Here is a 15,817-nt window from a genome sequence, read left to right as displayed (position 1 = left end):
AGGAACACACATATTCATTCCAGATCTGTATTCATACACGGCAGCCTTCAAACCCATAAAACCTGGATATCCAGGTCTGCTGACAGATATTAGAAAACCTCCTTGTGGACAAAAAGCAGAAAAAAAAATGCATTTCTTACAACAGAATTAAAATTTGCACAACAGTTGGTGCAACCTTGACAGCATTTAGTCATTTCGGCCTAACTTAGTGGAAGTTTCGTGTTCATTTCATCTAATAGTTTATTCTTTTGGACATATAACACTTTATTAAGTACAAAGCTCTGCAAAATGATCACTTTTGAATTGTATTTGATCACTTTTAACTTGCATCTATCACGTCTGTCAAAATTAACTATACTTGTTCAGGCTGAATAGTCAAACAAATAATCTTCATTTCTTTTCTTGTGTCAATGGACACAAAATTGTTGAACACGTCAAATATTTTGCACATCCATTGTAAAAAATATTTGAAGATGGGAAAAGACAGAAGGTGTGGAAGAAATTGTATGAGAGACAGAGGAGGGAACAAGGAGGGAAGATTAGAATGTTGGCAGCAATCAGAAAAAAGCGCACACACCCATGTTGCCCGTCCTGGTCCATACAAGACACCAGACCTTTTGACTTGTTTGAATGCTTCTTATTTTCCCTGAGAATGAAAGGGATGAGCCTGATGACAATCTGAAAAAGTATGTTGTACGTTAGAACAACGTAAGATTCCACCACTCTGCTTTGCAGCACATGACAGTGACGGGGCTTGTGAAGTGTCTTCCTCTTTACTCTCCATACCTAAACCCACTCGAGGTGTTTTTCTCTTCCTGGAGGTGGAAGGAATTTGACCAGCATCTACATACCCAAGTGACCCTGCTAGGAGCCATGGATGCAGCTTGTGAAGACATCACAGCAGAGTCTGCAGAGTGTGGATTCGGCACTCAAGAAGATACTTTCCACAGTGCATTGACAGAGCTGATATTTGCTGTGAAGTAGATGAAAACACGTGCCCGGATGGTCTAGTTCTCCATGATTGTTTTGCAGCACTGTCTATTTTACAGAATTTTTAGTTTCAAATACGACCACAGTGATGGTTAATGAGCAAAAGGTGGTTTCATTTTTGTAGTAAATGTTTTATTTTCCAGGTGCACGATGGTGTAACCAGTTGCAAATTTACAGTATAAAGTAAAGTGCTTATTCAATGTCTGGATTTTTAGTGAATTCAAGCTTTCAAAATACCACATGAGGCCATATAAAGCTGTCTTCACATTACATGACATCGGGAAACACTTCCAGAGTAATCTGTCTCAATGAAAACATGTTCAAACCTTTTGAGTTGATTGCTAAAAGATGCTGGAGTCAGAACATGTCATTTAGATAACACTGACACTTTCACAGACATAAATACTTGCTTTTGAAGATCAAATGATCCAATTTGAGACACTGACTTGTTTTGTGCAAATGACTATACATTTTGAAAAAAAGACCCACTTTCGCAGGTTATTTGACACGTTTTGCAATTTGCACTAATTGTTTTGAGAAAACGCATGAGCAGTGGTACAAACTTCGAAACTGTTGTGAGAAATTCAGCAAAACGACTGAGAAAAACTTTAAACATGTGATCCCAGTTGTAGCCGCTGGGTGTCGCTGCCGCACAGTACTTTGTGAGCAAACTGGAGCTGTCCATGGTGCTAATTAATATAATTGTTTTCCAATAGTAATTGCCGTTGGTGCATCTTATTTTGAAAAGAACGACTTTAATTTCTAGTAGACAACCTCAAAATGGTGAAATCACTTTTTGAAATTGCAAAAGAGTCATTAGAAGGTAAACACCATAATGTGTTGGTGGATTATTGGATTTTTATAGGGGAAAAAACAAAACCCCCCAAAAAATTACGTTTTTATGACCCATCGCATCAGAAAGTCTATGTTAAATCTGCATATAGTTGAGCGTGAAGAAGTCTTTCATGATGTTAAACCGAAAAGTCTATGATCTAAACTTCAAGAATCAGTAGATGGCGCTCTGAGCGCAGGAGCAGCTGGTAAGACCGAGAGCAAAGGGCCAGTGCTCCATCCACTCTGAGAATTCAATGAAGTGAGCCCGGGCTTACTGCGCTCACTTCACTGTCAGGACACGCCGTGGCGTGACCGGATTTAGTCTTAACTCATTAACGGTTCTCCATCGACTAATTTCCCCCCTCCGGCAACCGGTGGAGGGAGTGAGGGAGGGCGGGAGTTCTCTGCAGGAGCTGCCGGCAGGATTTCCGCGCAACTTGCCCACAGCGAGCCGCCGGCAGCGTTTGGACAGGGAAGTTGCTTGTTTGGAATCCGCGCGCAGCGTCCAGCCTGAACTCCCGCAGATATGCAGATATTCAGCGCGATGTTAATCCGAGCAGGCGCCCTCTTCATGCGTGGAAAATGACTCCGACCGTCGGTGATCTTCTTTCCACGATGGTGAGGAGATGCCCCGTCACTTTCAAGCCATTCAGGTTAGTGAAGATTGAGATTTTATGCAGGATTAAAACTTTGCTTCGTTGTGCACGTGATCATCAGCCTCTGAGAAAGCATTACAGCACTTAGACTTATGATTGCATATTAAAAGATGTGTGTGTGTGGAGTTGGACTTACTAAAACTGCAAGAGAGATGTAAGGATGAGCAATAAAAGCAATATTATAGGATTTTATTTCTTGCTGCAATACATTTTAGGCTCTTAAAACCAAACTTTGACTTTTAGTTTCAAATCGTGAGTATTTCTTTTTTTTATAACAATATACAACCTTTTTTTCAGCTTTTATAGTGTGACAGAGACCACATGATTTAACAGTGTAGGTGCAGTGACAGGATGTTTTCCTTCCCTGACAACAAACATCCAGTTTTCTCCTGCGTTATCTGGAATCAGACATGGAGCCACCACACTCACTGTCAAGCTCCTTCGACTTCAGTCCTTTATAAAATGATTGAAGAATTAGATCTGTAACTGAAGTGTGACTGACAAATCTGTCCCACGCTTCCCCCACTCTTGTGCTCCTTGTAAGAATTGTTTCCACGCATTTTCTCTCTGCGTGAGCGCCTGAGCGCTCAGGCAAGGCGGGTTCAAGAAAATCTCCACTCAGCATTTGACAACTTTAAAAATGTTTCCAGCTGTCTACACAAGACCTCCTTTTCAATGTTAGAGCACATTTCAATTCGTATTTGAAATGAAGCAAGACTTGACTTTTTCTAGTGTGATCTTGCAAACAATTACCCCAGAAGCTGTACTTTGAGTTTCCTGAACTTCGATAAAATGACAGATTTGGTGTTTTAGATTTACCACTTTTTTCCATTTGTTGCGCTCCTATAATCATTCTTTGGTATCGTTTCTGCAGGATCTTTGTAGTGGGTGTTGGCTTCTTCAGTCTGTGCTTTCTAATGACTTCTTTTGGGGGCCGCTTCTCAGCCAAGCGACCCGGAGACTCCCCCTTCACCGTGAGGGCAGAAGGTAAGCCTGCGGTCACACATCAGCACAGGTTAGTTGCTTGTGACTCCAGTGGCTGTGCTGGTAATGAACAAGCAGGAAACACGCTGAGAGCATTGTGGGGCTGCCCTGATTGCTGCCAGAGAACTGACAGACCTGTTCACTCCTCTCATCAGGGGAGCATGGGGTAAGGGTTGGGGGTGGGGGGTACAGTTGCCTGGATAGAGTCATTTCTTTTCCCATCTCAACCTCTGCCTTTATTCCACTTTATATCACACCCCGCTCTGACCCATAAGGACTTGTTTTAGGACTGAAAAGTGCACCCTGAGACAGAACTGCTGTGTGTGATTTAAAACACAATTTTGGTCTCATTTGGAGGCATATATATAGATAAATTAAAGCCCACCCACTCTTTTGACCCACCCCCATTTGCTGAGCAGCTGCCACAAGCCCCTCAATCTCCTCTCTGTCCCCGCTGCCCCTTACAAATTGATGAAATAAACATGCTTTTTTCAAATTGCCAGCTGTCTTGTGGCTTTATCGCCATAGCAACCAGTTTATTTTTTGGTCATCTGGGGGTGATGAACAGGTCTATGGCATTTTTAGAAGAATTTACAAAAGTAAATTTTTGGATTTCAATAGTAACGTATTTTATTAACCAACCCCACATTCTTAATTACCGCATGTCATATCATTTGTTGAGCTTGAGCCAGGGATTCATGTATTCAATATTTACAATATACTAGTAACAATGTGAAAACCCCTCTTTTGTGAGCTCCGCCGTTAAAAAATCTACAAACTGTAAAATCAAAATTTTTTCCAAAGTAGCCACCCAATGATGCTAGAAGCTAATAGATTGAAATTCCTAAAGGAGGTGTTACATTTGTAGCTGGTACAAGAGTATTTTTTAATTTTTTCTATTAACATTCAAGATGGCGGCCTATTTCTGAGATCAAAGGTAAAAAAACAAACAAACCTGGCTGCTTGTATGTAAGATCGCTCAAACAACAGTTTTCATTTTCCAACTTTGTGCAAAGGTGTAAAAAATTCTATATTTGAAACTTTGCCATCATTTTTCAGATAATAATTCTAAAACCTTCATTTGAATATCATCTGACATGTCGGTTTTTGTTCCGTTAGTGGATTTTGAAATATTTGTTTTGAGTCCCATAAGAGATTTTGGCCCCATTCTTTTCTTTTCAACATTTTTCTATTGCTGTGATGTCATCAATTTTTTTGGGGAGTGTTGCTCACTATACCAAAAACTCATTTTCACAGGGTACTAGGTGTGTGCAAATTTTGGTGAGTTGTTGAGCATGTGGCGAGGGCAACCTTTTTCCTCAAAGGCACAGCAAGAAAGAAAAATGTTATTAATAATTTTGTCCTTACAGTTCAGGACGGCTGCGGTTCACAATAAATGCAAAGCATTGAGGACATTTTAAAGAAGAGGCTTCCAGGTTGCTCAACTAGGCAAAAGTTGCTTTTCTCTAAAATGGATTAGTCAGTAAGTGAAGGTTGCAAACATCCTGAATATTAATAACTCAAAAGAAGTGCAAAATAAAATTATTCTGGTATCAATTTGCAGTTTTTACAGAGATTCACAAACACAGATTAGATACATTTTACTCCCAAACATCAGTAAATTAAAACTACTCTGAAAAGAACTATTGGGAGAGAAACTCATCTTTTCCCTGACAGATCTTTGTGTTTGCTCAGTCTGCATGGAAACCATACAAGAAGTCGTCTTAGAAGAGCCATTGTTGGCTTTCAGAACATTTCTTTCCTCCCCACCTTGTCATTAGAGGCTGGGGTTTCATTCTCTCTGACAGAAACCAGCTGGCATAATGGGAAGTTATTTGTGACGGATGCAGTTGTTGTCAGCGTGTTACGCACTTTTTTATGCTCAAACATGGGTGCTGTAATCACCCCATCTCCCGCTGAATAATGCTGATTGTCCCAGGGCCAGTCAATAAACAGTTTGTGGTTGTGATAGACTTGGAGGTGGGGGCTTTGTTGTGTTGCTGATGGTGAATCGGTGCTAAAAATGGAAGGAAAAAAAGGATTTTGTAATGGAATCAAGTTTAACCGCGGGAGACAGTTTCACCCATTTACCCACTGATCTGCCTCCGAAGCAAAAAGGTGTTGGATTAATTAACCACTCGCAGGCTGCCGTAGTCGTCAAACATCACCTTGCTGGAAATCAGTGAGTGGAGCTGTGCAAACACGGCGTAGAGAGAGCTTGGATGCATTAGAAAGAATAGAGAAGTGGCAGCATGACAGTGGGTGAGTAAGTGGGATGCATCGTCGTATGTTCTGTCACTTTCCAGCGGTGTTTTGACATGCACACGCTCATGCTAAAAAGTGTGAAAACTGAACAAAAAAGCTTTGTGAGCACCACAGCAGTATATTTGAGTCTGGAGGGGTAAACAACACATTCATGCTTTGGCTGAGTTGGAGCCCTGGGTTCACCTTTAATGACATGAACTGCTTGATGAGCAAAAACACATGAAGGAAAACAGGTAACTGCTCTTTTCTCTTTCTTTTTTTTTGCTTCATTTTTTTTGCACCTTTACAGATGTCTAAGTGCTTTAGGCATGCTCTGACTGCACATCCACACAGTTGAGTTTAGATACAAAGCAGCGTCCAGATTTGAAATGCATGCATTCCTTTCATTACCCCTCTTTGAAGGTGCACGGGCTAATGATGTAGAAAAAGTAGGAGAGGAGGGGACAGTGGGAGGCTATTTCTTCCAGATTGGGAAGCATGAAAGGCAGAAGCTTTTGATCCTTGATATCTTAAAGTCTCCAGAGGTGCACCCTTGCTTTCTTATAAGCTCTTTGAAGACCACCTTCATAGTCTGTCCTTTAGCCACGGGCTTCTTAATTCAGCTTAGCTGTGAAGAGAAAAATGGCTTAGAATGCTTTCCCTGCTCAAAGCAACACTAAAAGGTCTGAATGTGCTCTCCATCCTTACGTAAGGTCCTTTCTGCCATTTTGGTGCAAGAAAAAACATTTTTTTCGCTTATCTGTTTTAACCCCATAAAACCATCTACCTTTGTATCATATTTATCATATTTATATTTTAATAGTATGATCCAAACTTTCGTTAAAAACCCATTGTATAAAATGTGGTCCATATTTTGTACCCTGTAGTTCATCATCTGTCCAACAGGGGCAGTAGAGGGGCTTTTCCTGCTCATTTCAAAATGGCTGCTTACATAAATTCTCAGAAACACTTTAGGTGAGAAAATTTTTTGCTAATTTTTCAAAACTCTATGGAAAAAATAAGTCATCTATTGTTATTTGCTTTTATTAATGAGTACTTACTATATTGAAAAAAAGCAAATTTGTTGATAAACAATTCTTTAGATTCCAGTTACACCGTGTTCAGAATGTGTGGTTAAAACTTGTGACAGTTGGTAAATGAGCTGTTTTTTTCCCCTGAAGACTCATTTAAAGATTTTTGCATCTTTAACAAACATTGTTGTTAGCAAAAACAACAATCATAATTGATCTCTATCTCTTAAAACATATATATTGCAAATATTTTTGTAGATTTTATTAAAGGGGTTAAAAACTTCTTAATTCTCCCCCAAAATTGAATTTTTTATGCCAATTTTTTGACGTGTTGGGCCTTATCTGTATTCTTTTCAAGAGTAAATTCTACATGAAGGGGAAATTAACGCGTATTTGCTCTGCTATTTTACTAAAATGTGACCGGATTGGTCACACAAGTACTAAGAAATGACAGGAAAGCCGCTTCACCGTGAGGGTTTGACGTTGAACCATCAGGTGTGTGCACATCTCAAACAGTCTGCATCCTGTTCCCTGCAAAGCCTGTCAGATAATCCGAGTGAAGTTTTTGCCGCATGGTTCTGCAGGATAAACCAAATATTGGATGTGAACGAGCTTGGTATTCAGTATCATTCATCCGACTGTGGTTTCCAAAAAACTTCAAAAGTCAGTACTTTGAGGGAGAAAATAAACAAGTAGAACACTTAAAATTAAGATAAAAGCTGAACCTTATCACTAGTAGAATTATTTGGAGGTAAAATAGCTTTATATTGAATCAAGAAGGATGTGGATGGGAGAGAAGCGCTCTTCGTGGATGCTGTTGGCCAGTGTTTCAGTTGAGATAGTTACATTGGATGCAGTTTTACCTGCTTTTCTTTATCCTATTCAGATTTTTAGAATTCAAGCTCCCATTGAATATTCAGACACAAATGGATATGTAAACGGCTGATTTTGGTCGAAAGTTCCCTTTTTAAAAAAAGAAAACAATTAAAAATGATGCTTTTGTAAGACTTTTGATAAAAAAAACAGAAATTAAAATCAAAATCAAAAAAGTTATTGGTTTGTTACATTTAGTGTTTTGAGATTTTTTTTTCAAATAAATCAAAGCTAGAAGAGCCCAATGTACTTACTTTGTACTGGAAGATTTTGCTCGTAACCATGGTGACCAACCTGAACCCCAGTAATGCAAGTCTTTGCACTCGTCGTAGTTGTTTGGATGGCTTTGAGACAGAACTATGTAATGTTCGAAAAAACAAGTAATTCTCTTTTCAGGTTATCAAAATACAAAGATTTTTAAAAATGTGTAAATTTTATTTGAACATTTCTTCACAAAGAAAAAAGGGAAGCCATTTCCTGGATGAACAATGACTTATATAACATAGTTTGAAAATTGTATACTATTTACAGAAAATCCATTCTCATTTTATTTTCATTTTCAATTTGTTTGTTTCTGTTGTTAAATGGATGTTATGTTATGTTAAATGTTAAAGTATTTTCATAAACTGGTCTGTTTTGGTGTTTTTATGGCAAAATAAAAAAAATAAAAAAGGAAAAGCAATTTTAATCGATTTTGCTTTACATTTGCAAAGGTTTTATAATTGTATTGATTTGTTGGAGTGTTAACAGATGCAAAAACTTCCCAAAATTTGCCTTTGAAAACAAGATTCAGTTTTTTGGTCAGAAGCTTTCACGGGTTTGTAAATGACATCTTGAGGTATGATCTTCTGAGCAGAAATGTAAAAAGCTGTAAATAGTGTGAGGATGAAAGAGAATACTTCTCACTGAGGAAAATAATGTGACATGTTGCATTTCCGCCTTTTATTTCCTCTTCAAGTGATTGCCGTTTCGTCTTTTAACTCTGCTGAGTTCAGAGACAAATGTTTTCTCTTTTTTTATGGATTTTCTTTTCCAAGGTCTTTGCTTCAGCAGATTCAGCTACAAAAATAAGAGCCCTCTTTTTTATTTTTCTCAAAAGAAGCAAAAAATAAAACCAAATAAAAATTTGATTTTACAGGGATTATAATTGACCCTGTATAACCATTCGTATCATATTTGATACACACATTCCAGAGACATTTTATTTTAATTTAAACTTTCCTTAGGGTGTATTTAGACTGGATAAGTCAGTTGGTCTGGATTTAGTCCGCTTAATTTGGTAATTTGGACTGAGTCCTGAACTATGCGTTTGGTCTGTTTTCAGACTGCCATCTACTGGTCATTTCTGATTCAAGCTAAAGCTTGTATACAAACAACGTAAATGAAGATCTCTTCATTCATTGGCCAGGTATAACAAGGGCAGGGCAAAGCAACAGAAGAAAGAATAATGGAAGTCCTTGTTGGGATCAGCTTTAAATTTTGCTGACCAATTTTGAACGTCTGTATCAACGTCAGGCACAGCACTTCTTACTTGTTACTTTGATCGAGCGGAGGCATGCTGCAAGGCCGTTATTGAGGAGCCAACGGCTAAGAAGGTACGCTGATAAGAATTTATGACATGGATTGTCAGGAAACCACTGTAATGCAATGTGTAACACTTTAAAAGTTGTTTTATTGATCCTGCATTCATCCGACCACATTCTAAAGAGTTTCTGTATATTACTGTGGCTTCGTTACTCTGTTTACATCACGTAAAGCCTGGCTATGGTGGCCGTTTGAGTCAGGTTTTCCACTCAGAGCATGGAGCCTATTCAGATTGTGGAAGCTCAGAGTAAACCGGAGCTCAGCCCGATTGGAAACAAACCAAGACCACCTCGAAAGATGGGCCCTAGAGCGGTTCCTGGTTCCATCCAGAAACTAAAAACATTTAATAAATTAACCAGAACATGACAAAAAAAAACAGGGAGAAACAAAACATGTGACAAAGCAGAACAGACGACATAGTCTGTGTTTTCTGCCTTGTAGTTCATCCTCATTCCACTAGGTTCAGTAGAAGGGCATTTCCTGGTCATTTCAAAATGGCTGCCTCCATAAAATCTTAAAAACACTTTTGGCGGGAATTTCTTTTGATGATTTTTAAAACTTTGTGGTGAGAATAACTTATCTAGTGTTTTTTAAATGACTACTTGTATTAAAGAATGTAAAAATTGTTCATAAGTAAGGGTTAATGGCCGACGAAGTGTGCGTTATTACTTTTTAACGCACGCCGTGGAAGCCTGAACCGTCCGACGCGACCGTCCATGGTCACTTACAAAACCAATACATATTTACCAGTTTTTAGCCCTTAATTCTTGTTTTTTTTCCGATTCAGATCGCTTTTCTCACAAAAAGCGGACTATCTGATGCACCGCGTCACGCAGCACCACCGCTGCAGTAAAGATTCGGCGATATATATATGCTGATCGTCCCGATGGGTTGAATAAAGCATCAGTTCAGAGAGAAAGTTCACCTCTTACCACTTGTTTTTGTCCAACTGATGAAGCAAAAGGTTGTTGATACAAAACATTTAAGCAAGGTGACCGGAACTTCTGTTTTCACCGTGCGTTTATCAGGTTTTAATGCACACCTAGCAGCCAATCAGAATCGAATATTCAACCGGACCATGGTATAACTCTCTATAATACAGTTACATCATGTTGAAAATGTGTGGATCAAAAATGAGACAGTGGGTAAATAAGGTGTTTTTTTTTCCTGAACACTCATGTCAATACTTTTGTACCTTAAGCTAAAATTGTTGTGAGCAAACACTACCCAAATCACTAAAATGTATCATAATTTATGCTTTTACATCTCATAAAAATTATATTACGTCGTTTTTGTGGATTTCATCAATTGGTTTAAGAACATCAACCTCAAAAAAGAAGAGGATTTTCTACTATATTTCTACTATTGATACTATCTGTTTCTTTTTTTCTTCTTCTTTCAGATGGATATTTATTTTATTTTTTTTTTTGCACAATTTTATGCTCATGCCAATTAAAGAAAGACTCAACCAAACAGGTTTGTCTTTGAAAACATAAAATTCGGGCTTGTTAAAAGCAAAGCGTAGCAAAGTTTGACAAAAACAGAAACCACATTTTTCACTTCACAGAGACACTATTTGTGCATTTCTTTTATGTATCTAAGTAGCTGCTCAGGAATATTATGAAACACAATTTTAATTGAATCTGCATGAAAGAAAAAACTGAAAGGAAACATTCTGTCAAGGTGAAAATCTGAGCTCTGTAAAAAAAATAAAAAAAAAATATATATATATATATATATATATATATATGGGTATAAGGTCTTGGTTCACATCCAGTTCTCTTTTTCTCTTCGAGGTCTGTTTATTGCAAGACTTTTCTGAAGGTTTTTGTGTAAATAATATATTTAAAAAATGTCCTTGTCTTGATGAATTAAGATTTTATGCTCTCCATACATGTGAGTGCAGAACTGCATGTCATGTTCAGGTTAAACCTTATCTCTCTTTATATTTGAAGTGACAAACAAAACCAGCACACAACAAAATCACATAGTCGATTACTAGAAATGGGAGTTTAATCCCATATCATAGGTATTTTTTTAACAAGTCCTGTGATCGTTTTGAAATTATTTCATTTTTGATGTGATGAGAAGTGTCCTGCTTAAAGTAACACTCAGAGTATGATACACTGATACGGGATGGACATGATCAGTTAAAACAGTGAGATGGGATGGGGTGTTTAAATCATAGCTGTGCAAATGAAACATCCCCATATCATTGAACCACCAAAACCACCACACTACTAATGCCTTAGTCACATCTGCCCTATGGGTGGAGGCACGCAGGTGGCCCATGCAAAATTTTAAGAGCATAGACCGCTTGGTAAGCAAAATGTTCGTGCACATTTCTTCCATAGACTCGGTCCACACGACAAGTAGTAGTGAGCACTTAAAAGTAAGTACATCACGTAAGAGTAAGTTGGAGTGAAGTAAGTGAGATGCAAGTGTGTTGTACAGATTTTTCATTTCTTCAACCCCCCAAACCTTGCACTTTGAACAGCAAGCTAGTTAGTGCTGTTCAAGTGATAAGTACTCCTTGTACGCCCAATGCGTGCTCCGTCGTTGCATCCAGACTGTTAAACTTCTCTCACACGGCTTTCAGCAACGCGTGTTCAACCGACATCCTCCAATAAAAAGTCTATGAAAGTGCGCGTGAATGTGGTTTCCGAGCTTTCGCGTTGAAAACATTTGCATTCCTGCATAGCTGCACACATTTTTAAGACCATTTTTGGGCTCTGCGTACAAAACACATGTTGCAAGTTAAACTTGGCCACACTTTGAAAAATCAGGGGCTCAGATTTGGTTGTGGTGTAGGAATGGTGTCCCTTTAATTCATGGAAGTGCCAACCATTTGAAAATTGATCATAGAAGAGAAATTACTAATTGCCGTTTGTGCCCAGACAGAATTTAACAACACCAAGTCTTTCATATATCGAAATAGAGCTGTGAAAAATAAAGCCTGGAGCAAGATTCACCAGATTTGAACCACTTTGAAATTTCTCACCAAACCTCTTCCAACTGTGGGTGGCGGACATGCGCTAGTAAACAGTAGCAAAAGAAAAACAAGAAGGAGCACCTCCATGCTAATCCAGTGTTAACTTTGTGGGCTAAATGCATGTTCAAGAATGCATTTTTACATGTCACATATCCAGTATGTCCATAGCTTTAGAAATAAGAAAATTTGACAATCAGGGCGTAGCCTGTATGGACATCCTGCTGGCGTCCTACGGACACATACGTAACACATGCGCACTCTGTGCGTGCAGCATTTGCGTGCGGTCAGTAAGGGGCCAGTACTTGCACCTTACAAATGACTAGAGTGGGGTGTAAGGGCCCTGTACAACAGCATCACCAGTACGTCACATACGTGTGTAACTTGCATTATCTTTACAACACTTTACAATACACTTACCACACGTACAACAATGGCACATTCCATGTTCACAACGTCCCTTGTGTGATGTTGTGAACATGTTCTCTCGGGGGCCTCAAGGGAACTACGCCCGTACAGGTTAACCCCCATACAGGTGCATGTGACGAAGGCGCAAGCAGGATGTATCCATGTGACTATACTATAGTATTTAAGGATAAAACTTTAACAAGTAACAATTGATTACGTTTTGTAACCCTTGTGCTATCCAAGGCACTTTAACATTGGGAGTTGGGTCATCTAGACCCACTAGACAGTGCTCTGACCCTTTTTTCTTCGATGATTTGTGATCTTCACTGGTGTCCATGGATTATATGAAATCTTTCCACCTTTATCCACCTTTGTCATGGTAGGGAGAACACGTCAATGTCAGGGTGGGGTCATAGGATAGCCCAAGGGTTAATCTCCCATTGATCAAATTGGGTTGTTGGTATTTATCTTGTGGCATATCCTTTCAGGGGTCATCACAGTGAATTAGTTTTCCTTGATTTGCACAGGTGAAACTGTACAAATGCATCCTGGATATCTTTTAAAGAAATCCTCAATCCTTTGTTCAGTCTGAACTGCACTAAGACATTTTGACTGCTTTTACATCTTTAAATGCATCAAGTTCAGTGATTGTCTGGTAATTCTGTTAAGATTTATTTAAACTAGCACACAATAAAGTGGCCAATGAGTGCAAATATGATTCGACATAGCCTTTAAGCTTAGTGCTACACCAAAATATATAGCAGTCAGTGTGCTCTGTGCTGTTAAGACTGGGAAACAGAGTATTATTTATGTGTTCCTGCATTAAATCACACTGCAGAATTGCATCTGCTATGAATTAAGGAAACTGAAAATACAGCCGTGTTTCAGAATTTACAGGAAAAAGCCATGGCCCTAACCAAGCATTGCAGTCTTCTTGCATAATGTGGTCCCTGATAGGTGGTTACCTCAGGAAATAACTAGATTAGGGCAATGACTGAAGGTGGAGAGAGCCATGTTTAAAAGGATGTGCTGCTAGTTTCTCTCTTTTTTTTTTTTCTCAGCCTGTCAGAATTAATAAGGGGCTGGAGCTGCACAAGGTATAAGTGACAGAGCATTTCGTTTTAATAGCGTCTGTATTCATTGACTCGCTCATAGGTGCCAAAGAGAAGAGGCCACCTCAGTCCCAATCAGCGTTCTCAATAATGAATATCTGAGATGGAAGGGAGCTGGTCGAGGTGGTGGGGGTTCTGAGCTTATCTGAATTACATCTGAGTTGAAGGAGATATATGGTATTTTTTAGCTTCAATTTAACAGTGAGTATGACGTCTGGACAGCCAGCCAATTAAATACAAAGAAGACAAAGAAAAAACTATTTTTTTTTAGCAGATAGAGTTATACACAAGAGAAAAAAAAATCAATATGTCACTTTGCTTAACAAAACATTTTCCTCACAAATACAGTCATGTTGTTTTCCCATTAGAATCGCATCATGGATAAGCTTTGATAATGTTTTGAAAGGTAAGAACAGACACGTTAAATGGTTTGAAGCCAGTGACGTGCGGTGAGGTTGATGGCTGGTGAGGCACTGACTCCTTTGCAGTCAGATTTACAATTGCTAGAACTGAATATTTCAGCATTCATCCAACAGCAGCTAACAGCATAAAAGATACACACAAGGAGATATTTTTCCTACAGAAAATATTTATTTTATAGATATGGATTGAACACTCTTCTTTTGTATAAATTATTCATATTTACTGCAAGCAAATGAAAGTATACAGATGTGTTTAGCACACATTTAATTTTGACCCTCAGAAATTATTTCTGGTATTTTTCCAACTTCAAATTCTGGTGCTTTAATCAGTGTTATCAAATTTTGTCTGTGAAAATGATCATAAAAATAATTATTTTAGGCCTAAAATTTAGTTTTCAAATACTTAAATTCTTTTTCCGTTAACTCCTATGTTATTTAAAAAAAATAAATTGAAAACCATGTTTGGCCTTACCTTTACTTGTAGATGAAGTCCACTTACAGTCAGCGCTCTGATGGCCCGTCACTGTTAAAATTGAGTCATGCAGTTAGACATGAGGTGAAGCACCAGGAGTTTCCGCTCCGTATGTGATTAAGCAACAGTCAAATTCTGCGATTTTAACCTTAGAAACTGTGGACCGCACGTCACTGTTTGAAGCTCAGAAAAATTTACTTTTCCCCCAAAGCCTGAGGATTTTGTCAAGATATGTGTTTAAAAAACATTATAAAAACATTTTTTTTTGCACAGGAAAAAGCTATCCAAAAAATATGAGAGGAACACTAAACTTTAGGAAGAACCCAGAAACATAGAAAAATAATCTGTCCATGCAGCAAGTCATTTTTTATTTAATTACCCACTAAAATAAATTTATTTCTTTCAAATAAAGAAAATTAAGCTTAATATTGCATTTATGAGTTTTTTTTAAATTGAATTTTTAGTGAATCATAGGTATGGCTGAATAGCCCCAATATTGCTCGCTGTTCTTGTTGCACCAATATTAGGTTGGGAGTGTGAGGGGCAGTAAACTGCAGGTGGGGGAGTGTGTAAACAGGTGAATGCCGGGAAGTGGGACAGCTTACTTAGAGCCAACAGTTACTTTTTTTTTTAAATAATTCTTTAGCACAACTGTTTATAGAATAATCTTTTGATTATCGCAGTGGGACTTTCTTGTAAGTCCTAATCAAGTTGTTTGTATTTTTTGAGTTGTTATGTACCATATTGTAGTTCATTTTGATTACAGGGACAAAGACTAGTGTAATACATGGAAATGATTAATTTAAGAGCTAAATGTGAACAAAATGAGGATACCATCTTAGTGCAATTTTATAGTACAATTAGTACTATAAAAGTACAATTTAATAAATCCTCACAAAATCTAAAAGTGGCACTTATTCTTAGAACATAAATCAACATTTTTGTTTACAAAAAATGACACTGAAAGACAGTAGGGATGGGTATCGTCAAGGTTTTAACGGTACTACTACTCTTATCGATACTGCTTATCGATCCGGTATTTTAACGGTACTCTTATCGATACTTTTTGAGGACGAAAAATAAATAAATAACAAATTAAGAACATAAAGCGTTTTATTTCCTCATTATGCAACAACACTTTTTTTAACAAAAAATTTTACTTTATACATTAGAATGTTCCAGACAGGATATTCATTTTAATTATTTAATCTAGTTATT

At 38.0% G+C, this 15,817-nt stretch overlaps 1 protein-coding gene across 2 annotated transcripts in view; it reads left to right on the top strand.

The window, feature by feature from the left end:
* The first annotated feature begins 2,018 nt into the window (after positions 1–2,018).
* Positions 2,019–15,817, top strand: part of LOC101163172 (alpha-1,6-mannosylglycoprotein 6-beta-N-acetylglucosaminyltransferase B) — a 91,866-nt gene continuing 78,067 nt past the window's right edge. For both annotated transcript variants that reach the window (XM_023957678.1, XM_023957679.1), the window contains exons 1-2: positions 2,019–2,477; positions 3,355–3,467. In XM_023957678.1, coding sequence (XP_023813446.1) covers positions 2,407–2,477; positions 3,355–3,467 — 184 coding nt within the window. In that variant the 5' untranslated portion in view covers positions 2,019–2,406. The remainder of the gene's footprint in view (positions 2,478–3,354; positions 3,468–15,817) is intronic.

Source organism: Oryzias latipes, chromosome 8, assembly GCF_002234675.1.
Source record: "Oryzias latipes chromosome 8, ASM223467v1".
In the NCBI taxonomy this organism is placed as follows: domain Eukaryota; kingdom Metazoa; phylum Chordata; class Actinopteri; order Beloniformes; family Adrianichthyidae; genus Oryzias; species Oryzias latipes.
This window is presented reverse-complemented; position numbering and strand designations above follow the sequence as displayed.